A 21,626-nucleotide genomic window follows, 5' to 3' on the forward strand; every position below is an offset into this window, starting at 1 on the left:
AGTACTGCAAATTTAGTATGATTCAGTTATGAAGATCACGCTTGACTGAAGGGACAGTCTTGTTACCATTTCCACCACTGCCTCTATAAGGGGGACTTTGTTAGGATTTACCCACCAAACATCATTCAGGAAACAGACCTCACACAGGCTTTCATGTGAGGAGCAAAAACCTGTTGTACATTTGCGGGGAGAAAAAAAACAACAACCAACCCTACAAATATCTAGAAATATTTAATGGCTAGAAGACAGCTCTTCAACCAGAGTTCCTTTTACACTGGAAGCTCATCCCTGAAACTCTGTCACAAAAAGAGATCATCGAGCTCAGTGTGGTTTGGGCCTCTGGGGAAGCCACAAGCCACATTTTTTGTTAAAAGGGCAAACCACCAGAAGTGTGCTGACACAGTCTACTACTGGAGCAGCCACTGATGGTGCCGGACTATTTCACTGCTGGTAAAGAAATCAATTCCCTGCTGGTCTACTGATGTTTATGCTGCTGCTTTAGCTAATAAAGCTATGTCTATCCAATCTGAGGGAGAATAAAAACATTCTCCAAACTACTGTAGGGGGCAGAAAATAAAAATAACGTTGCAAAACAAAGGGTGAGTTTCCACGTGGAGTTTCCTCCCCGAGCAGTTAGTGGAAATGAAGCAAAATGGGAATGGAAAGGATCTCCTTTTGTAAAGTGTTTATTCCAGAATAGCTTCTATAATTATATGTTAATCCAGTTGAACTTTCAAGTGCAGATAATACTTGACTCCTATTACTAGGCAAGGGATTCGTTTCCAAGCCATATGTCCTCTCAGGATTCATATTAACTGAAAATAGATCACTATGTGCAGAGACAGTTGGAGCAAAGACCACACCAACCCAATTAAAAGTCAGGTTAGTCTCCCAATAAAGGCTGATGATTTTGTTTTGGCTGCGTTACCAAGGAAGGGCACCTTTTAAAACCAGATTCCATCTAATTCAGCATAGAAACACATTTTAAGCGTGGAATAGCCCATGCACTGTTTCCTTTAGCACCATGCCCATGTTTCCAGTGTTGTACAATCAGCACTCACAGCCTGCAGGGGAAGTATCACCTGAGTTTTTTCATGTGGGTTGTTAACTGATGCACAGTGTGGATCCACAGCCTCTGCATGATGGGACCATGCTAATTTGTAATGTTTTTCACCATTAGCCAAAGGCGACTGCAGAGACAGTGAATTTCATAGGCGCAAAGGTAACAAGAAGGAAATTCATAAATCTACTTTGCTGCTAGAAAAAATATAGCTGCAATTATGTATGTCCTGATTTTTCCACTGGGTTTATTATTTTTTGCCCCCATAGTGTGAGCTCTCTTTTGACTGTGCATTCCACTTTCTGGAGAAGAATATTCACTAATTTCTTGTGTTATTGTTTGTCCAGACTTTGGAGAAAGCAGTCTTTGGATAATCTGTGGAAATAGAATTGTAATTTATAGAGAGTTAAGTGGTCTCAGTGCTTCTCACTGTGTGATTAATATCCTGCAAAGAATGCCTTCACACTTGTCATAGAGAAAGCAGAGTTTAGACTTTCATTCTTCCTTGCAGAATAAGGGAAAGAGTAAACAAAGAAATCAATGAAGAATGTGCCTTTAATATGGACAAAGATGGAATATATCTGTCACTGGAAAAAAACCCTGGCTTGAATCCTGAGGGACTGCCTCTCTACAGTTTTGGCTTAGTAAAGGCATTTCGGCTGGCTATTCTTGATCAGATAAAGAGAGGCAATGCTGGCACTCTGTGCTCTGTGGAGACTGGAAGTCTCTGCAGTGTGCTGCCTTGCTTGGTCCAGATGCACTGACTCTCTAGACATAGTGAAAGGCATATTTATTTGATCAAGGTTTTGGAGAAAGCTGTGGTTATGCTCCCAGAGCGATGAATGAGGGAGAGAGGGTGCTAAGAATGACAGTCATTCTAATAACTCTGAGGCTAGTTTTCCTTTTGCTTCATGGCCACTGCTGAAATATTAATTATAAGTTAGGGCATCACAGTTTATTATTTTGATGTAAATAAATAATCAGGTCGCTCTTAGCAGTCGCATTTTCAAGCAACCACATGTACTTGTAGGGATTTTTTAAAAGGACATAGAACCAAGTCATGGCTAAATGGGGAACTGCTGCTTGAATTTATACAATCCATTAAGGAATTGGTGTCCTCCCACTCCCTCAACAGTTCATCCTGCTGGCCAGGCAGCAACCTCCAGATGACAATAACTTGACCAGCTGAAGTTGGTGGTTAGGATTATTACTTCTCTAGTTAACATATTTTGTGCAAGATTTCAGAGAGGTGAAAATTAGGAAAGTGGGTCAGAAACATCACCTTGTGATGAATGTCTTTAACGTGATCAGAACAGTATAAACATATACCCAGCATCACAAGTTGTGCTCAGTGTTGCTCTGGTTAGGTTTTTTCAAATGAATTCCATGTGTGGATTTTCTTTTTCTGGAGCAAAGAGTTCCTGGTTCCAGTTTTGCTGGAACACTGCAACAGCTTTCCAGTATAAACAACTGCAGCTGGTGTCATCTTGGAACAGCCATTTCGTGAATTCTTAATAAAAAGCAAAAGCAGGCCCAGGATGTGTGTCTATAGCAGAACCTATTAATTTCCACGAGAGCTGAAGGTGCTTCTGGTGTGCAGGAGCAGTTAGCAGCTCAGAAAGCAGAGCCCTAGGGCCAGCAATTCTCAGCCAAAGATAAAGCAGCTCTCTGTTCTGTCTTGAAATGGATAAGCCAATTCAAGTGGAGTGCTAGATATTAATTTGTGAATGAGAAAATAATAAATATTGAAAGCTTGCAGAATCACAGAATGGCCAGGGTTGGAAGGGACCTCAAGGATCATGAATCTCCAACCCTCTGCCACAGAAAAAAAAAGAAAAAGAAAAAGAAAAGCTTAAGTTCTGTTACAGACTGTAATTTCAAACATTGCTGCAAATGCAAATATGCCTCTCAGTTTTGTTTTATTCCCACTGTTTTCTTAAGAAGGTAAGGGCAGAGACTCAGAATCATGAACTGCTTTCTATCTCTTGACTGCTAAGTGTATCTCCTCCTGAGAAGCACCAAACAGCAATAAGTAATTGGAGGTAAGCACTTGTTAGGGACAGCACAGGCAGCAGGGTGCCTGCCTCACAATTGTTCGGGCCTTTTTTCTGACCCCTTCTAGAGCAAAAGAAAACAACCTCCAGGCTTGGTTAATCAGGGCCAGTGGCAAACACAGCGTGCACCTGTTTGGTGCAGGAGCCCACTCTCTGAGGAGTGTCCAGAGATCAGGACCCGATGTGAGCCGCCAGCACTGGGCCGATGCCACATGCCGTTCATTTCTCCAACAGCTTCAGCTGCTCTGCCTGCCTACCCCTGTCTGCCCATCGCTCTGCAACAACTGTTTCTTAACCGCACAGTAAATGTTTGTTTTTATCCCTGTTTATTTTTAACTCGCATCAGTTCCTTGATCTCATTTTCCATGTGGCCTCGGGGGAGGGAAGCAGTTGTGCCAAAACAAACAGCGCGAGATGTGAGCTGAGGGCAGGAGGTCAGGAGGGCTGAGGGCAGCATCACTCCCAGGAGATCAGAGCCCAGAGCTGTTCTGCAGGTGCAGATGCTCCCCAGTGGAACTGCCCGTGAGCATGGCACTAGAGCCAGCAGCAGAGCAAGGAGGTGTGGAAAGGCAGCCTAAGTCTTTCCATCTGATCAGGAATTGCTCTCGCTCTGTGCAGAGCGTGCAGCATCAGGCCTTTGTACTGCTGTGCTTCTTTAGTGCTGTCCTTCTTTGTGTATATGTTAAGAAAACAGAAATGATGAAGCGCTTAAACACAAGAAGTATCATCTTAATAACACTGTTAGGTGTCTTCCCAAGGTAAATATATCAGCAGAGCGTACCTCAAGTAGCATTAAACTCTGCTTTTATTGTCTTAGCTTTTGCTACTAAATGCGATTCAGAGCTGGTGGCTGGAAGACAAAAGCTAACTTTACTTTTCAGTCTCCTCATTCAAGCAGTTTTTTCAGGATTCTCTACAGTGCAAAGTCCTGTTAAATCAGGTTTATCTGATTTGTTTGTCTGATTTATCATCTTTGCTTCCTTGAGAAGACTTTCTGGAGCTATATGACAATGACAACCCCCCTCTGACCTTTGGCTTGCTGGATGGGTCCGGAGACAAGACTTGAACCATAGAAATTCTATGATGTATCTATGGAAATATGTGAGGGTATTACTTGTGTAAAAACTAGATCATGACAAAAGAGTACTATCTTTTGTTGAAATCAGAAGAAAGAAATTCACAGACATTATTTATTGCAGAAATAAATTCTACTTTATCTTGAAGGAGTTAAGGTAATTTCTAAAAAGTTAATAATTTGATCTTTAAACCACTGGCAGTAAAAGAGTAATCACAGCCCTATCTGGAATATTAGAGACTGGAGACCGCTTGCTTCTTTGACTTACAAGTGCTATAATGCGTGTGAGTAATATGTTAATTTTGAACCAATCTGCTAACTTGTGAATTTGCAATAACATGCTTGTTCCATTACAAGCAAGAGAACATCATAAATAACCAGGTGCAGCTTACTTTTCATTTTACAAGATATCAGTGTCCCTAATAGCAAGCTGTGCATTCTTGATTGGCGATTATGTTGGTACGATTAAGTTACTTCTGGTGCTTTAAAAATAACCTTGGCTGTTACTCTCGTCTCAGAACTGTCTGACAGAGATCCCCCCCAGGAGCAATGCTGCTGTCACACGATGCTGCTGCAGTGTTGTTCAATTAAGGGCAGTCAGCAAGAAGAGTCCAAAGCACTTTCCATGATGAGTTTCTCAGGAAAAAATGCTTTCCCCAGAAAACAGCACTACTAAGAGTGAAAAATCCCCTATCCGCTCAGAGTAACAACAGTTTTACCATTAACTTCATGATATTAGATTTTAAAAAATGGAATATCTCTTTGGTAGAATACCGGAGTATAATGTGCTGCTCTGGTTTTTCATGTTAAGGATCTGTTAAAATGAGAAAATGTTCTGAAAGTGGTTGATGTGGGTGTACGTAGCCACCTGTGCCAGTCCATTACCCTTACCAGCTCAAAATTAATGGTAATCTGGAATCTGGTTTTGACTCTGCTTTTTCAGGAAGCCTGAATACATTTCATTCTCTCCTGCTCTCAGAAATGACCAGCAGGGCTGTTAGATAATATTTGTGAACAAGGTGAACAAGGAACAATCACAACATTTCATAGAGCAAAAACTAGATTTGAATTGCTAGGAATAGACTTGAAACATCAAAGGGAAATCTTTTTCATGGTTCATAGCTAAATTGAGTCACTTTTTGCTGCAAAGAGGCTGTAAAGCAAAAATTGTGAGTAAGATTTCATAGCAATTTTGGAAAGGATATTAGATTATATATGTTCTCAATCTGACCCTAAACTGCAGTATGTATATTCCTGTGACTTATAACTCAGTAGCAGAAGCTACTGCAGTGTGTAACTAACGTACAGACTCATATATTTAGTGAAGTTGAAACGTAGGTACTGTGTTTTAATACAGTGTATGTCATTAAATATTCTGTGTGATATTTTAGCACTTAAGGTAGAAGGAGGATATTGAAGTCATTTGTACGGTTATAGTTATTGCAGGATACAAGTACAATGAAATTCGTTGGTCTCTAAATTTGTATTGCTCAAAAAACACTGTTGGTGTGAATTGATACGCAGACAACTGCTTTAATTGAAATGCAGGCTCCAAGACAAATTCAGATTCAGTTCATAAAAGTACTTCTTTTTTTTAGTCCAACCCTTTTGATTCTTGAGCCTGCTCTTTTGTACTGGTGCATTTGAAATTCAAATGGAGTTGTAGCAGGAAGACATCTTGGTAAGTGCCACTAACCAGGACCAGTGGGGAATCCTGGCTTGCTGTCAGCAGGAGGTTCTCATTCAGCCCCCCAGAAGTGATCCATGCTCCCTCCTCCAGTGCTGTGAGTTTTTCATCGATATGCAGGTGCAGGGCACACTTCTTAAGTGATGAAAGAGAACTGCTGAGTGGAGCACAAAAGCTCTAAATGGAAAGAGACTCCAGTTCACATCACTGTCTCTGACTGTGCATGCGTGCATGTCTTGTGGACAATATGGTTGAAAAATACTTCAATACTTACTTGGTATGGGAAATATAAACAGCAAAAGGAGGGGGGGGGTTTCCCTCTGCTAGTCTCTAGGCATTTGGCAATCCATGAGATGAAATAAAAACTGTGGTGCCAGGTAACAGACATTTTTTATTGGCACTTTCATCTCTCTTGTCCTTATTTCATCTACCTTATTCTCACTTATACCAGCATTGCCCTGTCCCTGCTGGAGCTGCATGCCCCGAGACCCCCAGCATTGCTGCCTACCTGAGAACACCATCCTGCCCTCTGCCAGTGCATGGCACCCGCTGGCTCTGCGAGGGAGCGGGGCCTTCCTGCAGGCTGTCTGTGCCTGGGGAGCCCCACAGCTCTGCTGCACCATGGCTGCTGCACTGATCACCGTGCCAGCAGCTTTTGTGCATGGGCACATTGTGATGTATTGTCCCTTGGGTTCTACTGGGGCCTCTGGTGCTGCTCCTGGAGATGATTCCTGCATGTGTGCTCGGATAGCTGACCTCAAGAGAGGCTGCCTCTGTCTTTTTGGGTGCAATCTGCTGTAAGCTGCTTGTTGACAGGTATAATGATGTATCATTAAGAAACAAGAGTTGTAAAGATCCTAGTTTTTAGGGATTTCTAGGAATTTTCTCTGAGATGATGGTAACACAGCTTGTGAATCTTCAGGATGCTCCACTTGATGAAAGTGGTCTCATGAGGGCATACTGGTCTTTCAACACTAGAGAAAAGTCTCCTCTCTGATTCACTCAGTATTTTATTTTATTTTTTTTTTGTGATGGCAGAAGATACAGAATAAGACTCCCAGACAAAAGCTTTGCTGGCGTGCCTGTCAGAGCTGCCTTATTTTCTGCAGATACTCCAGCTGCTGATTCCATCTGCTGTCTCCTCTTTTTCTTTCATTTGTCAGCACCTTAGGGCACAAGCCATTCCTGTACGTCTGATCCCAAAGGACTCCTGTGGAGTAAAACAAACCTTCAGTGCCACAGCAATACGTGTAATATCTAAATTACTCAGCAGAGATTTCCAATATGTTTCCAACCACGTCTAAGCTGATAAAACTTCTAATTAACAAATAATCAAGGATAACAAAAAGTTCTTTAATATTCTAGTGGAACATATGAGGGCTGCTTTGAAAGTAACACCACTTGTTTTATTATGTCGGCCTGCGATGTCAGAGGCCGATGTTGGTGTTACAGCAGTACAGGTTGAACCTTCCCACCCATATCCTGTTATATTTTGTTGCCGTGTGACAGATGGCAGCAGAGGAGCAGTCTGACAAAATGGCATCTGACATGGAATTGCTTATGGAGCAAAGGTGTGTCACCGAAATGCACCGTTGGCATTCACTGATGCTTGCTGAACATTTCTGGAGACCAAACAGTGGCTGTGAGCATGATGAGGGGTGAGTGGTGCACCCCAGAAATGGCAACAGTGACTGTGGCTCACTCCATTGGTGCATATTTTTATGGGCACAGCATGCAGCCTCCTGTTCATCGATGAAAAAAATGCCCAACTAATGGTGGTTACTGTGTTGAAAAAGAGTGTTTTGTAGCTGAGAATTTGCTCTATCAAGTACTGTTTTTGTACTCTTTGCAGCTGTTGTCATTTCCATGGAAATAAATAGGAGACGTCACTTTTGGAGACACCTATGTACATGACAGCTCTGATTTGTGTGCCAACCTTCCCTAAAGGGCAATGGAGAGTATCAGGAATTGTGGCTGGGGATGCTTGTCTGTGCATGATTATGGCAAATTCTGATGTTCTGAGTAAGCTGGTGGACACTCATCTCTGAATCACCACGGGTTTACTTGCTCAACCACATTTTGCTCCTGGCTCCTCCTCCTGATCCTCCAGCTGCTCCTCCCAGTCTGGTTTGGCTGCTCTCTCATTTTTGCAGCCTGCTCCCTTTCCTCACACCTCTTTCTCCTCCCTGCATCTGCCCTGCAGCTGGATGGCTTCGTGTTCTGTCATGCAAGGGTGGGAGCACAACAAAACCTCCACCCAAAGAGTCCACAGCTTTGCTGTATGCAGCCTCCTGTCAGCATCTCTGCTGATAGGTCCCAGTACTGTGTGACTTGGGGTTGATTTCATCTTGCATCCAGCTCTTGTCTTTACAGAATTAGAATCATTATAGTTGAAAAGACCACCGAGATCGTCTAGTCTAACCATCAACCTATCACCACCCTAGCAGTAAACCATATCCCTCAGTGTGACATCTGCTCTTTTCTTAAAAACCTTCACGGACTCTTTTAGCCATTTACAATGTCAGCATGAATGAAGAGGTGTCGTACCTCCTCATGAGATGCTGTGCTTTGGTATTGCTTACAGAAAAAGAGAGTTTTTATTTTTCTTACACACCTTTATGATAAACTTCTTTTGCAGTCAATGACGTATGTATTTAGGAGACTAAAATCCTCTCTTCTACCTGACATGATTATATTTTGTATAGAAAAACTAATGAGTGATGGAAAGATGGAATACAGGAAAACTTGAGTACTTATGTTTGGTGCACTATGCCATATGATTTCCAAATTTCTAGGAGTGACAAGAATGCAAATTCCATTGTAAAGACTGCACAAGGGCACTCAGTTCTGGAGCAGCAGCATGAGAAGTGTCAGGACTGCCTTGGGCCACACAGCCTCCCTGGAGGATGTGCTGCTGAGGTGAAGGCAGGCCTCAGGGCAATGCAGACAATGAATATGTTAATTAGTTATTAGGACAAGGCGGAGCTTTGTTTAAAAAAAGACCCTGGAGATCTCAGGCAAGTCATTGTTTTAGTGGGCTCTTCTATGAAGCTGCTCTGGTGAGCAGCGGCCAAGCTGGCTGCTCTCCATGGGCTCTCCCAGCAAGCTGTAGGAGGAGGCAGGAGGACTGACAGAAGCCTGGTGCAGACAAACTGCAGGCACATTAATTATTGATTGTGTTAGTTGATGAGTTGTGCTGAATTGATCTGATACAAGATAATGTGAATTAAAAGCTGCTTAAATATTTAATTCGGGGCTTTCTGGCTATGGCAGGGATTTGAATGAAGGATAACGTGTGATTCATGACTGGAATCAGCTTCTCAATAAAGACAAGCTATTAGAATGAGAGGTACTATCTAAATGTAAATTATGATTTATTAGAGGAGAAATCTCTTGTGTGTAAAATTTTAATGAAAGATTAGAAGGCTTTCTAGATTAAATTATCTAAATATATGATAGACATTTTCATGTTATTCGTTCCATCCTTGTGCAATTGACTTAATAAAACTTTGTTGCGTCTGAAGGCATGAGTGAAGCACTGTAGGAAAGAAGCCAGGCAGGCCCCCTCTGGTTGCTCTGGCTGTATTGCACCGAGCCCCAGAATTTTGGGAAGGGTTTGGTGGCAACACTAATGCCAAAGGCTGGCATGCCTTCTTGATTGGCTTAGGTGCTGCAGCTCCGAGGAAAGTCCTGCCTGTTTTCTCCCAGCCTCTCCACATAGAGACGTCCTCAGTGCAAAGCAGACCTGATTCTGAAGCAAAAATGTTTTCTATTTCAGCTTTTAGGGCACACAGGCTTCAATAAGAATAGCAGGCCGCTGCCTACTGTAGTTTCTGCCTCCCCTTCTATCTTGCTTCATTCCTCCATGTACCAGAGAGGGCTTTGGCAGCTGAGGGTGTTAGCCTGATTTTTCTCACCCTTCAGAAAAGCTGTCCTCTGCTTAACATGCGCATTCCTTCCTCCAGAGCCATTTTCCTCCATGGGCTCTCTGGGCTGGCCAGCAGCCAAACAGTAGGGTGAGCTGCATGAGAAGGCCTTGATCACTGACAGGCTGTCTTACAATTTTTTTACTTGTATTCAAGATGCAGATGGATGTCATTAGAAAGGTTTTTACTTTGAATGTGCACAGCTTGTCCACATGCCCAAGCTTAGAGCTCAGTACTTATATAGTGCTTTTCATCCTCAAAAGGGCTTTGCAAGCTCCAGTCCTCAGAACAGTTCTGTGAGGTGGGTGTGTGCATTTTGTAATATGCTTCATAACAAGGAGGGACGCATGTCAGTGTCTCGCTCAAAGATACACTGTGCAGTGAACGTTATAAAGGGAGAAAATCTTTACGCTTCCCTGGGGTTCCTCTCTGATGTTCTGTCTGAAAATCACACGGTTTCACCGTGGGAGCATGTCTTTCCATATGAAAGATGTGATTAGTGACATCAAAAATTAAAATGTATCTCAGGTTACAGTAGTACTAGGTAAATACATAGCATTTCTAAAAGTTGTGAGGCCAGATTTCCTACTGTACTCAGCTTCAATTAACACAGAAGAGCAGGAGCCAAAGGGCATAGTCAAAGAGACCCAAGTTTGATGGAAGATCTGGAGCTGCTTCATGTTGTACTTCTAAACAGAGAGAAATGTTGTTATGAAGAGTGATAAAAATTACTTGTCTTCTCAGTTGAAAGGACAAGGCACGATTAATTTTTTTTCCATTCGAACTGTAGGGTTATAATTAAAGTAGCTACAGTAACAGCAACAGCCCAAGTGTGAACTCAGCTCTATCAAAAGTTTTTGTAATATTGCATCTCATCTAAGTGAGGGGGCTGGAATAAGCTATAGCTATGGCTGGCATTTTTGAAATTTTGCATTCTGTCTCAGTTGTTACTGGCATGACTACCTTGGCACGCTTTACCTTGCACAGGCGAGCCAATAAATGCTTCAAGTGTCATCCAGTAGGAAAAATCTGGCTAGGGATGAGATCACATTGTGAGATGTGGTTACTAAACTAGATGAGTGAGCATTAGGGGGTTTTGCACCTTCAGTGAGCCTCAGAACATGCATAGGTATCTAGAGGAAAAAGGTTTAGCAATCAGTAGTTACCTTATCCCAATAAGGAATTCTTAATAAGGGATGGAGTGGCACTTGGCCTGAATAAACAAGCAGGAGACTGTAAGAAAAAGGATCTGCTTTATAGATCTACAAATCCTTCATGCTTTCTGGGCAAATAGACTGAGAATAGCCTATCTACTTCAAATCATAAGAAGGATGAGTTAAAGGTAGATGGTTAAAACAAGCATTTATTTTAATACTGCTCCACTTTCCCTCTTTTAGTAACGTAATTATGTCCAGTCACAACAGGACTCTGCATCTTCTCAGAAAGATGTTGAGAACTAGTTAATGAGCAACATAGTATGGCAGAGATGCTCACCTTCAATTACTGCATACAGTAGGGTGGAGAAGTGGAACGGAGTAAACAAGTAATGCTTTTTTAACCCCAAAAGGATCTTTTCTTTTTTTCAAGAGAATTCTGTGTTCAGGTATTATCTCCCTCTTGCTGCTCTGGGAAGGGTATCTGGCCCCAGAAATTACTCTGGAGAAATGGGAAATGCAACTTATTTTTTGGTTTTCTAAACATTATGCAGTTTCAGATGAATTCATGGGAATGATGGGCAGAAAAAGTCCCAGAGAATTGCTGTGCGATGAATTACAAGTTATCACTTTTTTATGGATTCCACATCCACAGCCTTTAATGTTGCCTACCCTATTCTGCTTTATAGTTTGTTAAGTGAGTACACCTGGGCCAATTAAGCATTTTCATTTGCCCTTAAATGTTACAAATGCCTGCTAGAGTTGGAAGACTCTGTGATTTAAGCTCAAACATCTGGGGGGTAGAAATGCTCTACCAGGCCTATTCAGCCCCATGTTGTTTTGATGACAAAATACATGTATGCTCATTGCAAAACCATTTGAGTTTTAAATTGCTGCCTTAAAGCTATGCAGATCTCTGGATGCATCCAGCACTTCTATTCCTCTTTAAATCTCACAGTAACAAAGAGTTACAAGCACTGCAGTGTGAGTTCACTTTACCTGTGGACCGCTGCCTAACGGTTGCCTTCACATCTCCATCCACCTACAAATCCCTTTATTGTTTCCCACAAGACTGTCTTTGGAAGCATCAGGTTTGAAGCTCCCACAAAATGAAATGCAGCTCGACTCCTGCATACGTTGGTCTTTCAGGATCTAACCACAGTAGAGAAATACTTCCCCTTGCTTCAGCGTTGCCCTCCAAGTTAAAATTAGCTGAGTACCTGCACCATTTCTGCTGGTATCAGAAAATGTGTAATGCTACTGCTTGAAGGGCCCCTCGTTGCACTTTGGAGATGTGCTGATGTGTGTTTTAACCTATTGTATTTACATTGCCCAGGAGTATTAGCCCACTGTCTGGCTCACATTCATGTGTGTGGGGTGTGGGATCCTTACTAAAAATGTATCGGTGAGGAGTGGAGGTTAAGAATGATAAGTAGTTCAAAGAAAGTCTCAGAAAGTCCATTTGCATTAACAAAATATCTGTGTGAATGCTTAACTTCAGGAGGGTTGGTATTATTTCTGAAGTGCAAAGGACCAAGGCAAATTAATTAAAGATGAAATTTTCTCTTGTACTTGATTTCTTTCCCTTCGTGGTAAGAAGAATCTGCTTTATCCTGAATGCAAGAGTAATGCTAAGGCTTCAGGCAAAATTATAAGCTACTTGCATCCATGGAATGAAGTTGCACAGCTAGCTTCAACCTGGGGACTTATCATTTCATGAGCTGTTGCGTTGCTAACAAGACACAGACGTTGCCGTTGGACAAACAAGGGTAAGATTGTTTCGCTGTTTGTTCTGCAGCCCTTCCCAGCAGCACTGCTGAGCATGACTTAGAGAGAACTCTCTTTCTGGGAGGTTCAAACAGTTCAGTATTTTTTGCTGGAGGTGAAAGGGGGCATACCCATCCTCAGTTGCAACATTATGGAAGTTCCCAGCAACCCCCAACAGGAACCAGGGCCAGGAAGCAGATCCTGAGCTGTTTTAAACACGCAGGAACTAGCTGATCTCCTTGAAATACGTGGGTTTTCATTAGCTGAGGACCTGGAGAAAGGGTCCACTTTTGCCCTACCTCACATGGATGCAATTGTAAACACTCTGGATTCCAGCCTCCACTCTGCAGCATTTTTAGAGGAGGACGCTCGTGAGGGATGCCAAGACTTTCTTGTCCAAAGGACTAAATACACTGTGCTGTCTCCATTCCAGCTAGCTGGAGCCGAAGGAAGAGAAACAAGAACTCAATATGGGTAAATACACGTACAATGTTTTCATCATGCTGGTAAGATGCCAAAATGTCAACAGTATTTTAAGTTGCATGAAAAAGGGAAAAAAATTCCCAGAAAATAACTTCCCCATGACAAAATCTTTAAGGAGTTCATACGTCTTTCAAAATGTCCATCTTCCAAAGCGTCCTTTTGGCTCCCCACAAAAAAAAGTAATCTTCATCTCTACTACTTCTTTTGTACAATTGCTTCCCACATTTCAGTTTCAATTCTGACTTACAAAACACATTTACGAGATATATTTGCTTGGGTGCAGATCTCCTGTTGGCAGCTTCCCCTACTTGAAGCAAAAATGAGAGAGGCATTTATTAATTTTTTTTTTAAATTATTATTTAATAAATTTTGTTCTGGAAATCAAAGGTGAAGCAAGTGGCAGGTTCCCATGTTTTTGCAGTAGTGGTATAAGAAGGTGATGGTGGATGGTCTGACAGAATCAGTTGTTACAGAAGAGCAAAGATGCTGTTTATCACATCTTGCTGCTGAGCATTTAAAGAGTATTATCTGTTTAACAAATGGAAAAGATTGTGAAATGTAAACAAAATAATAGAAGGAAAGTAATTATTTATTTCAAGTCTGCCTTAGAAACAGACCCTGGCAATATAAGTGGCTCATTGTATGAACTTCTGCCCCACGGCTAGTGACAAGTCACCTGTGCTGTGCTGCTTATTTTTGTCAGCTCCTTCGTGTCATTGTTTCCATGTTTATCATGGATTTCTTTCTTTAGATGAATGTAGTCCTTGGATTTGTACAGAGCTAGTAGGAAGTGGAATCTCCACAAGTTTTCTACAAAAAAGACTTGTAGAAAGTCTTGATTTTCACACTGACATCTGATAAATGTATTATTTAGAAAACAAACTTGATCATAACAATATTTTGAACCCTCAGTTTTCCATGATCACATACAAATGTTCTCAGTTAATGGTTGCAGCAGGGCACTCCACATACATGAGGGTAGGTATACTTGTCACTATACTGTCAGGACTGATGAGGGCAATTCTAGGCAATACGTTTAGATTGCTTTGATAGCTTACCTCAGTGTTGATCTATCTCAAATATGTTTTTTAGAAGAAGGAAAAACTAAATTTTAGTTCTGTTTTATTCCAAGTACTAGATGGTTTCTTCTGGAAGCACAACAAACAAACAACAACAACAAAAAGGAACATAAATTGATGAGGTGTGATGTCACTGACTGTAAGTAACAAACATATTAACTTTTTCAGCTTTTACTGATCTTGAAGTTGATTCTATCCACTTAAATTGGTACCTAGTACTTGTCACATTGTGATATAGGTGTGAATATGCACAGCTTAGAAACATTCACTTAAGCTCACACCCACACATCTCCATATGCTTTTGAACAGATCTAAACGATGACTGAAGGAAGAAGAAGGCAGAACCACACAAACATACTACCCAACAGTTATTAATTTTGAAGCAATGGAATAATTTATAAAGGTCACTAGAAAACAATGGAATTGGAAACGCTCTTGCAATGAGTGCCGTTAGTATCAGAGTGGGGAATATTCCTGATGCAGCGTGGTGTGCTGCAGTAGGGGAGAGTGTGGCTGATTCCTATAGAACATGATGACAAGAGTAAAGAGGTGAAACATGAGGGGAATGCGGCATTCGGGGATTCGTTCCAAGAAGCAGTTCCAACACGAGCTCACTGAGCAGTACGGTAAACAATGCTTGGTGGCTGACTGAGGAAAGGCAATATCTGGAATAATTAATCAATAATTCACAACAGAAAAATGCTACCAGCCGTAAACTTAATTTAAAAAAAATTAATGCCCTGCGGTAATGCCAAAAATTATAAATATATATGTATATATAAGGAGTTAGTATAGACCAAAAGCCAAACATGTCAATCATACTTAATAAAAATGATTATCTTAAAAAAGATTTATGATAATGAAAATCAATCAGTGTAGAACCTAATACTGAAAAAAACACAAATTTGCAGTGAAAGGTCTTAGTAACAGAGTTAACAACAAATTTTTCACTTATAAATATTTCACATCTTTGTGTGGAATAAAATTCCACACAAATTCCTACTTCTTTTATGTTTCATTTTCCTTGCAGAGATTTAGATGTTTTCTTAATCATTATGCACGATCTATTAGTGCAACAGATTTAATTTTGTCAACTCTCTGTGTTTTATGAAAAGCAGTATCACTGGATATTAATGAGTATCTGGCTATCTATTGTTCATACTTGAGTTAAATTCTTCCAAAGACTTGGCTGGCTTTGAATAAATAGTAATCCTGTCTAGATTGGCTTCCAGACAATTTCCCCTTTTCATACTTCAGCACAATCATGTAATGTTTACGTTTTAGGAACTTCAAAAGATTATCTTAAACAACTCAATTACTGTTATTTAAGAAAGATTACATATGCATTTTCTTCCAGGAAATATATTGGTTTAAAAACAGAAGACTGAAATGTAAGTTTGAACTCTAATTTGTCCAGTGATGAAAACATGAGTATGAATGAAGTATTTTGTCCTTATTTTGGATGCTACTTAAATATAATATTCGCAAAGCATATGATGCTGAACATATAATTCACAAAATTGTGGTATAATAGATTTCAGCAGACCGAATTACTCCTAATCTTTTACAGTGAGGGCGGTGAGGCACTGGAACAGGTTGGTGCCCCATCCCTGGAGACTCTCAAGGCCAGGCTGGATCAGGCCCTGGGCAACCTGATCTAGCTGTGGTGCCCCTGTTCGTTGCAGGGCCGTTGGACTAGATGCCCTCAGATGTCCCTTTGAACTCTAAGGGTTCTATGACTCTGTGGTTCTAATCCTGCCTGCAATTGTTACAACTGTTCCTCTTTTTACAGGATGAGAAGGCGAAGGGAAATCCTGAAGACCACTCTTCAAGTGGAGGAAGCAGGGCAGAAGACTCATAATCATGTCCTAACAGCACTTCCATGATGGGGAGATGATGGACACACCTGCATCGTGATCACAAGTATGCATGAAGCTTGTGTGAGCCTATCTGAGCTTACTTCAGAAATTCAGGTTGACCTCTGAGAGTTCGTGCTAATATATCTGGTGTTCATTCAGTATCTGGCATAATGGTCCATGATCCATCACTGTGCTCCCAAGGTGTTCCTGCAAGACAGATTTCAGCCACCTTTCCCTTTGTATAGGTTCCTTTACCTGTGAATCTGAATGCTGTGTGGACTGTGAATTCCTCTCAGAAGACAGTGTAAGTATTTGGACAGCTAATTTGTGGAGGTCCCTGAGTTACCACTGCTAGGATTAAGCTCACTAGTTAAAGCTGCTTTAGGTGGATGCAGCCACAGCAAAAGCTGAATGATAAATATTCCCAAATATAACCAAGCAAACTGGCAAACTCTAAATAAATACATGAAATACATCATAGTAGTCACAAACTCTCCTTGTTAATCTCAAGGGGAATAAATTTTGTTTAGAGCCACAAACCAGGCCCTCTTTTACAGCATTTTGGATTTTATGCTGCCTTACAAGTGCAAAGGGACAATAAAGCAATGGTAAATGTTCAAAAAGTACTTTAGCATGGACTGTGTAAACTCACTGATATCTTTCTATCCTACACCACAGGCATACAGGGTGGTGGTTATATACTGTGCTTGTGCACTGGTGATGTCTGGATGAAAATGAGACATGTAGCTATAGGATGTTGTAAAAAAAAAAACCATCAGCCATTCTTTTCATGTTGTGAAAGATAACAAAAAATGGAGTTGGCAATGGTAGTAATCCCATCCATGTGTAAATCTCAATAGAATAGCAACAGCATTCTAGGAAATGTTGTCATCCCAAAAATCCAAGCATAGAAGATAAACCTGTTCAAAGGAGCTGGTCTTCCCCTGGTAGTGGAGATCAGTCATCCTTGACTTAAAATCCAATAAAACTGGATTCTACTCAGTCCAATAGGAACGTACCTTGTTCTCAATGTCAGACATGGAGTGGTCCATCAGATGGACGCCGCAGTTCACCTTTGCATTCCACCTACACAAATGGTTATGAAAGGAACTTCTTATGACTGCAGAGAAGTTGCTAGGTGAGAGCTGGGAAGCAAACAGGCAGTTCTGCATCCTGGAACTCATCTGTGTGAATTTGTTATAGATGCCATGCAATCTTCAGAAGATACAAGAAAATTTAAGACAATTTAAGAAAATAAGACAATTTACCCAGAGAAAGGAGGTGAAAGGACATCCATGGGTTTATATCCTCGCTGATGGTACATATCTTACTGCAATTATAATTATGCGTGTATACATTTATGTATTTACATATATATGTTATATGTATATTTAACTAAAAAGGAAATGCAAAATGAATGGCAGATCCTGGTATATGTGTGTATTGTACTCTACTGTTGATGATAGAAAATGGGAAAGAGTGAACGTGAAGGCTGCAAGAACATATGTGACAGTGTAAATTGTACCTCACCAACATTTGCATGAAAAGTAGGGCTTAGCCTAAATGGTTATTTGATATTTTTTTCCTGCTTAGATGCAAGCACTTCCATAATATTGGCAAGAAAAACAAACATCACGCAGGACAGACTCATATCCACCATAGAAAACATAAAAAATGAGTATTTGAGTAATACTGTATTGCTTACAGAAAGCTAAAGAAAGGGTAAGCAGGTACAACATGTTCTTAAATACTTTTGAGAAAGTGTTGAATGTCTTTGAACATAATTTTCTAGCTTTCATTCCTTGTCATCTCTAACAAGACTGTGGCATGTGATGGGCCTCTGACATACATTGATAGCCATCAAGGTTTGTTACACTAAGCAGAGCATAATCAGAGCACCCAAAATCGTGTCAGTTGAAACTGAGTATCATTGTGAATCACAGGTACTCTGCTAGCAGATAGCACAACAGAAATTAATCGAGGTGAAACACTTCACTTTATGCTGTTAAAGGTAATAGGTCTGGAATTAAAGCTAATTGCATATTCAAATGGAGTGGGTAGCTATGTTTTGATTTAGAGATAGGAACACGTCAGGCAAGCTCGTCTGTAACAGGAGATATTCAGTGCCCTGAAGTGATGGAGGAGAAGAGCCCAGGAGAGCATTCCTCGCATTCCTGTGGCACTCAGCATATACATATGCCCCACAAAAAAAGGAAATCTTAGCGCTCTGGGTTGGTAAGCTGAGCTTCAGAAAAGCTGGCACTTTCATGTAGCTGCAGGCTTGGTTAATTTGAAGAAACGATACTCTCTAATGATGAGTATGAGGAATATTTAAAACTGTTATTATTTTTTTTTTTCAGGGCAAAGGGCATTATATTTTTCAATCTGTTAGTTAAAAAATGAATTCCTGTAAGAACTACAAGTTAGCAACCACTAGCAAGATATGGCTGGGATGTGGAGCTCTGCCTATTTTGTGTCCTGTGGTCTGCCCAGAATGATCAGTATTAGATGCAAAAATGTTTTGCTGACATGTATGAGTAGGATTAGCCAGAGTTATCTTTGTTGATGAACTAAATGCAGAATTTCAAGAGGTTTAAAAGAATACTGTTTGAAGACATGGGCAGTAAGAGGGTCATCTGTGTCTAAAAGGACAAGATTTTGTCTCCTGAGGCATGTAAGAAAAAAAACACCATTCTTCATACTGATGTCCATAAATACTGAAATAAAAATAAACGTTACAAGGCCTTACTTCTGATCAAATATAAATCTATGTCAGTGAGCGAAAATCAATCCAATCCCATTTCCTAATGCCGGTATTATTTACGTTGCGTGATACTTATCAGTGAAAGGTAGACACTGCTTATGAAAGCAAACACAGCAATAGTTTTACACTGCCAGTAATGACACCTTAATAGCAGTCCCACGCTTAGTGTTGCCGGGCTGCTTTTGTGACGTGTTCATGTCAAGTAACAAACAGGCCAACAAACAGAACAGGCCAAGAGACAAGATCACTGCCCTTTACTGACCATGCTTAAGTGAGAGGAAAGGGCCGCTCGGCAGCCCCAAAAGGGGCTCCCTTGCTTGGTTCCCTTCTTGCCTGTGCAGGGACAGCTGGTGGGTCGATGGGGGTCAGTGACGGGAGGAATGGCAACAGGTGGCCCGGCCAAAGCTGCCCATCCAGCTGGTGGGGCTTCAGCGCCCGGCTCGGGGCGGTGCGCACCAGGCGCCTGTCCGAAGCACGTCGGCCCTCGTGCCGCACATCCCTCGGGACTGCGGAGCCCTCCTTTTTAGGATTTCAGCCTCTCAAACGACGGACGCGGACTCTCGGGGCTGGCTTCCCAAGCTGGCCGGCGTGCAGCCGGGCTGAGCTCAGCCCTGCTTCGGCGCAAACCGGCTCGGCCCGGGCCGCTGACCCCGCCAGCCACACTCGGGCGCCGCTTCTCCGGGACAGCGGGACGCGGCTGCACCGCCGTTGCCGAGCCCGGCAGCGCGCACAAAGCGCCGTGCGCGGAGGCGGCGGCCCCCCGCGGTCCGCCCCGCCCCGCCCCGCCCCGGCCGGCCCGCCTCGGCCCCGCCTCCCCGAGCCAGCAACTTCCCCGCGCCGAGACGGGCGCGGAGCCCCCAGCAGCTCGGATGGGAGGCGGCGGAGGTGCCCGTGGGGATGCGGCGGCGCGAGCCGGCGGGAGGCGCAGCGCCGGGTAGAGCGGGAGCGCGCAGCCGCCTCCGCCGGGCGCCTCCAGCCCGCCGGGCGCCCCCGCGCCTCCGGGGCTCGGCCGCGGCCTAAATCCGGGCGGCGGCGCTGCTGAGCCGAAGCGCCGCCGGGGTCCCCGCGCCGCCTCCCTCCGCTCGCCCCGGGCCGCGGCTCCAGGCCGCCGCCGGCCCTCCTCTCCTCTCCTCTCCTCTCTTCTGCCGTCCCGCCCTTCCGAGCCGGGCGGGAGCGGCCGCCGCGCCGGCGGAGCGAGACGCGATGGCGTCCTACGTGGATAACAGCTTCCGCCAGGCGGTGATGAAGAACCCGGCGGAGCGGAGCCCCCAGGTAGGCGGCCCCTTCCCCGCGGGCGTGGAGGCGGGGAGGGTGTCGGGGCGCGGGTCTGCTGGCCGGGCAGCGGAGCGGAGAGGGCGTGCGAGTTTCCTCCCGCTGCCCGGTTTGGGGCGCTTCCGGCGGGCTGATGCTGAGCCCCGTGGCGGGGCGCGCAGCCCGCGGCGGAGACGGGCGCTGCCGGGGCGAGCCGGCACCCCGCCATGAGATCCCACTGCTCCCGGACGGGTGCCGTTGCCAGCTGTCTGCGGGATAATGAGCTTTGCGCTCATCCCCCCCCCCCGTCGCCGCGCTCCGAGCCCAGCGGAGTTACTTTGCTGCGAGTTGCGGTGCCATCTGCCCTATTTTCCCCGCGCCCTGGGAGCCCGTTGCACTCTGGTTTTTAGGAAGGGATGTTTTTGCTGATCATTTTGGCGAGCCTCTGATTGGCTGGCAACGGTTTCAAATTGGGGGCAAAGAGGAAACCTTAACTTTCGGCCTGCGCCCGTAAGTCATTCCTCTTGCTAGAGAGACGTCATTGTGGTCGTGTTATTTTTATCCCTGTGCTGGTGGAATATGTGTGAGAAAACAAAAGCTCCCATGGAAAAACGCTCCAGCTGCATGGACGTTGCGTTAACCTGTCTTCTTTACACATCTTCTAGTCTCCCCCTTATTTTTTTTTTTTTAGCCTACTTCTGGAATGTGGATTTTTTTTTTTTTTTTTTTTTGGAACTCAAGTTGTTCCTTTGTCCTTGATTGACCTTTCCAAATGTCCCCTGAGCTCAGTGCAGGAGGGATCCCTTGGCACCCGCTGGGAGTGCGGTGTTCTGGCAGCCGAGCCGCCCACACTGTGACAGTCCCATGGTGGGAGCCTTGGTGCTGTGCTCACCCTGGGAAGGTGGTTGTGGTGTGGTGGCCGGCTGCCGGTGGGGAGTGACACCACCAGTTGCTCAGGAACCAGTCAGTCAGGTCGTGGGGCCACCAGGCTGAGCACGGGGAGCCAGCCCTTCCCCGTGACAGCTGTGAGCCTGTGCCAGCTGAGGCTGGAGCCTTGGCCCTGCCAGGCCACGCTCTCTGCAAGGGGTGGCTGGAAAGAGCGATGAACAAGTAGGAACTGGTGCAGTGAGGAAATCAGCTGGAAAGCAGGGACGAAGCCGGTGTGAAGGGCACAGAGCTAAATCGGGAACACCAGGGCTGCATTAATGTGCTAAAACTTCAAGAATCAGCAGACTGAAAGCGTGCTGTGGCAGTTGCCACAGGAAAAGAAACCCACCCTGAAATCCACAGAGCTGACTGGCCAAAATAAGCCACAAATAGACCAGGCTGGTGGGAAATAGTGTGTCATCAGAATCATAGAATGGCTTAGGTTGGGAGGAACCTTAAAGATATTGAACTCCAACCCCCTGCTGTGAGTTGGGGTGCCACCCACCAGATCAGGCTGCCCAGGATGGGGCATCTGTAACT

The 21,626-nt window shown here is 43.6% G+C and overlaps 2 protein-coding genes and 1 long non-coding RNA gene across 10 annotated transcripts in view; 2 read left to right on the forward strand and 1 right to left on the reverse strand.

The window, feature by feature from the left end:
* The window catches only part of SPMIP2 (sperm microtubule inner protein 2), a 40,960-nt gene extending 34,197 nt beyond the window's left edge, over positions 1-6,763 (reverse strand). The window contains exon 1 of the mRNA XM_031614301.2: positions 6,385-6,763. Within this exon, the coding sequence (XP_031470161.2) occupies positions 6,385-6,709 (325 nt within the window). The 5' untranslated portion in view covers positions 6,710-6,763. The remainder of the gene's footprint in view (positions 1-6,384) is intronic.
* On the forward strand, positions 6,607-19,368 carry LOC116243169 (uncharacterized). Of its 2 annotated transcripts, none has more exons than XR_016465722.1 (3): positions 6,607-6,692; positions 14,339-14,424; positions 16,078-19,368. It is a non-coding gene; the product is annotated as an uncharacterized LOC116243169 (long non-coding RNA). The 2 variants fall into 2 exon arrangements; XR_016465723.1 differs by lacking the exon at positions 6,607-6,692 and having other exon boundaries at positions 13,588-14,424; positions 16,078-16,448; positions 17,348-19,368.
* A 577-nt stretch (positions 19,369-19,945) lies between these two features.
* Positions 19,946-21,626, forward strand: part of RAPGEF2 (Rap guanine nucleotide exchange factor 2) — a 172,482-nt gene continuing 170,801 nt past the window's right edge. For 5 of the 7 annotated variants that reach the window (XM_090138458.1, XM_090138457.1, XM_090138459.1 and 2 more), the window contains exon 1: positions 19,957-20,180. In XM_090138458.1, coding sequence (XP_089994584.1) covers positions 20,112-20,180 — 69 coding nt within the window. In that variant the 5' untranslated portion in view covers positions 19,957-20,111. Of the gene's footprint in view, positions 20,181-21,626 lie in introns of all 7 variants that reach the window. The other 2 variants (XM_090138461.1, XM_090138456.1) reach the window with 2 other exon arrangements.

This window comes from Phasianus colchicus, chromosome 4 (assembly GCF_987193195.1).
Source record: "Phasianus colchicus chromosome 4, bPhaCol1.hap1.1, whole genome shotgun sequence".
NCBI classification, from domain to species: domain Eukaryota; kingdom Metazoa; phylum Chordata; class Aves; order Galliformes; family Phasianidae; genus Phasianus; species Phasianus colchicus.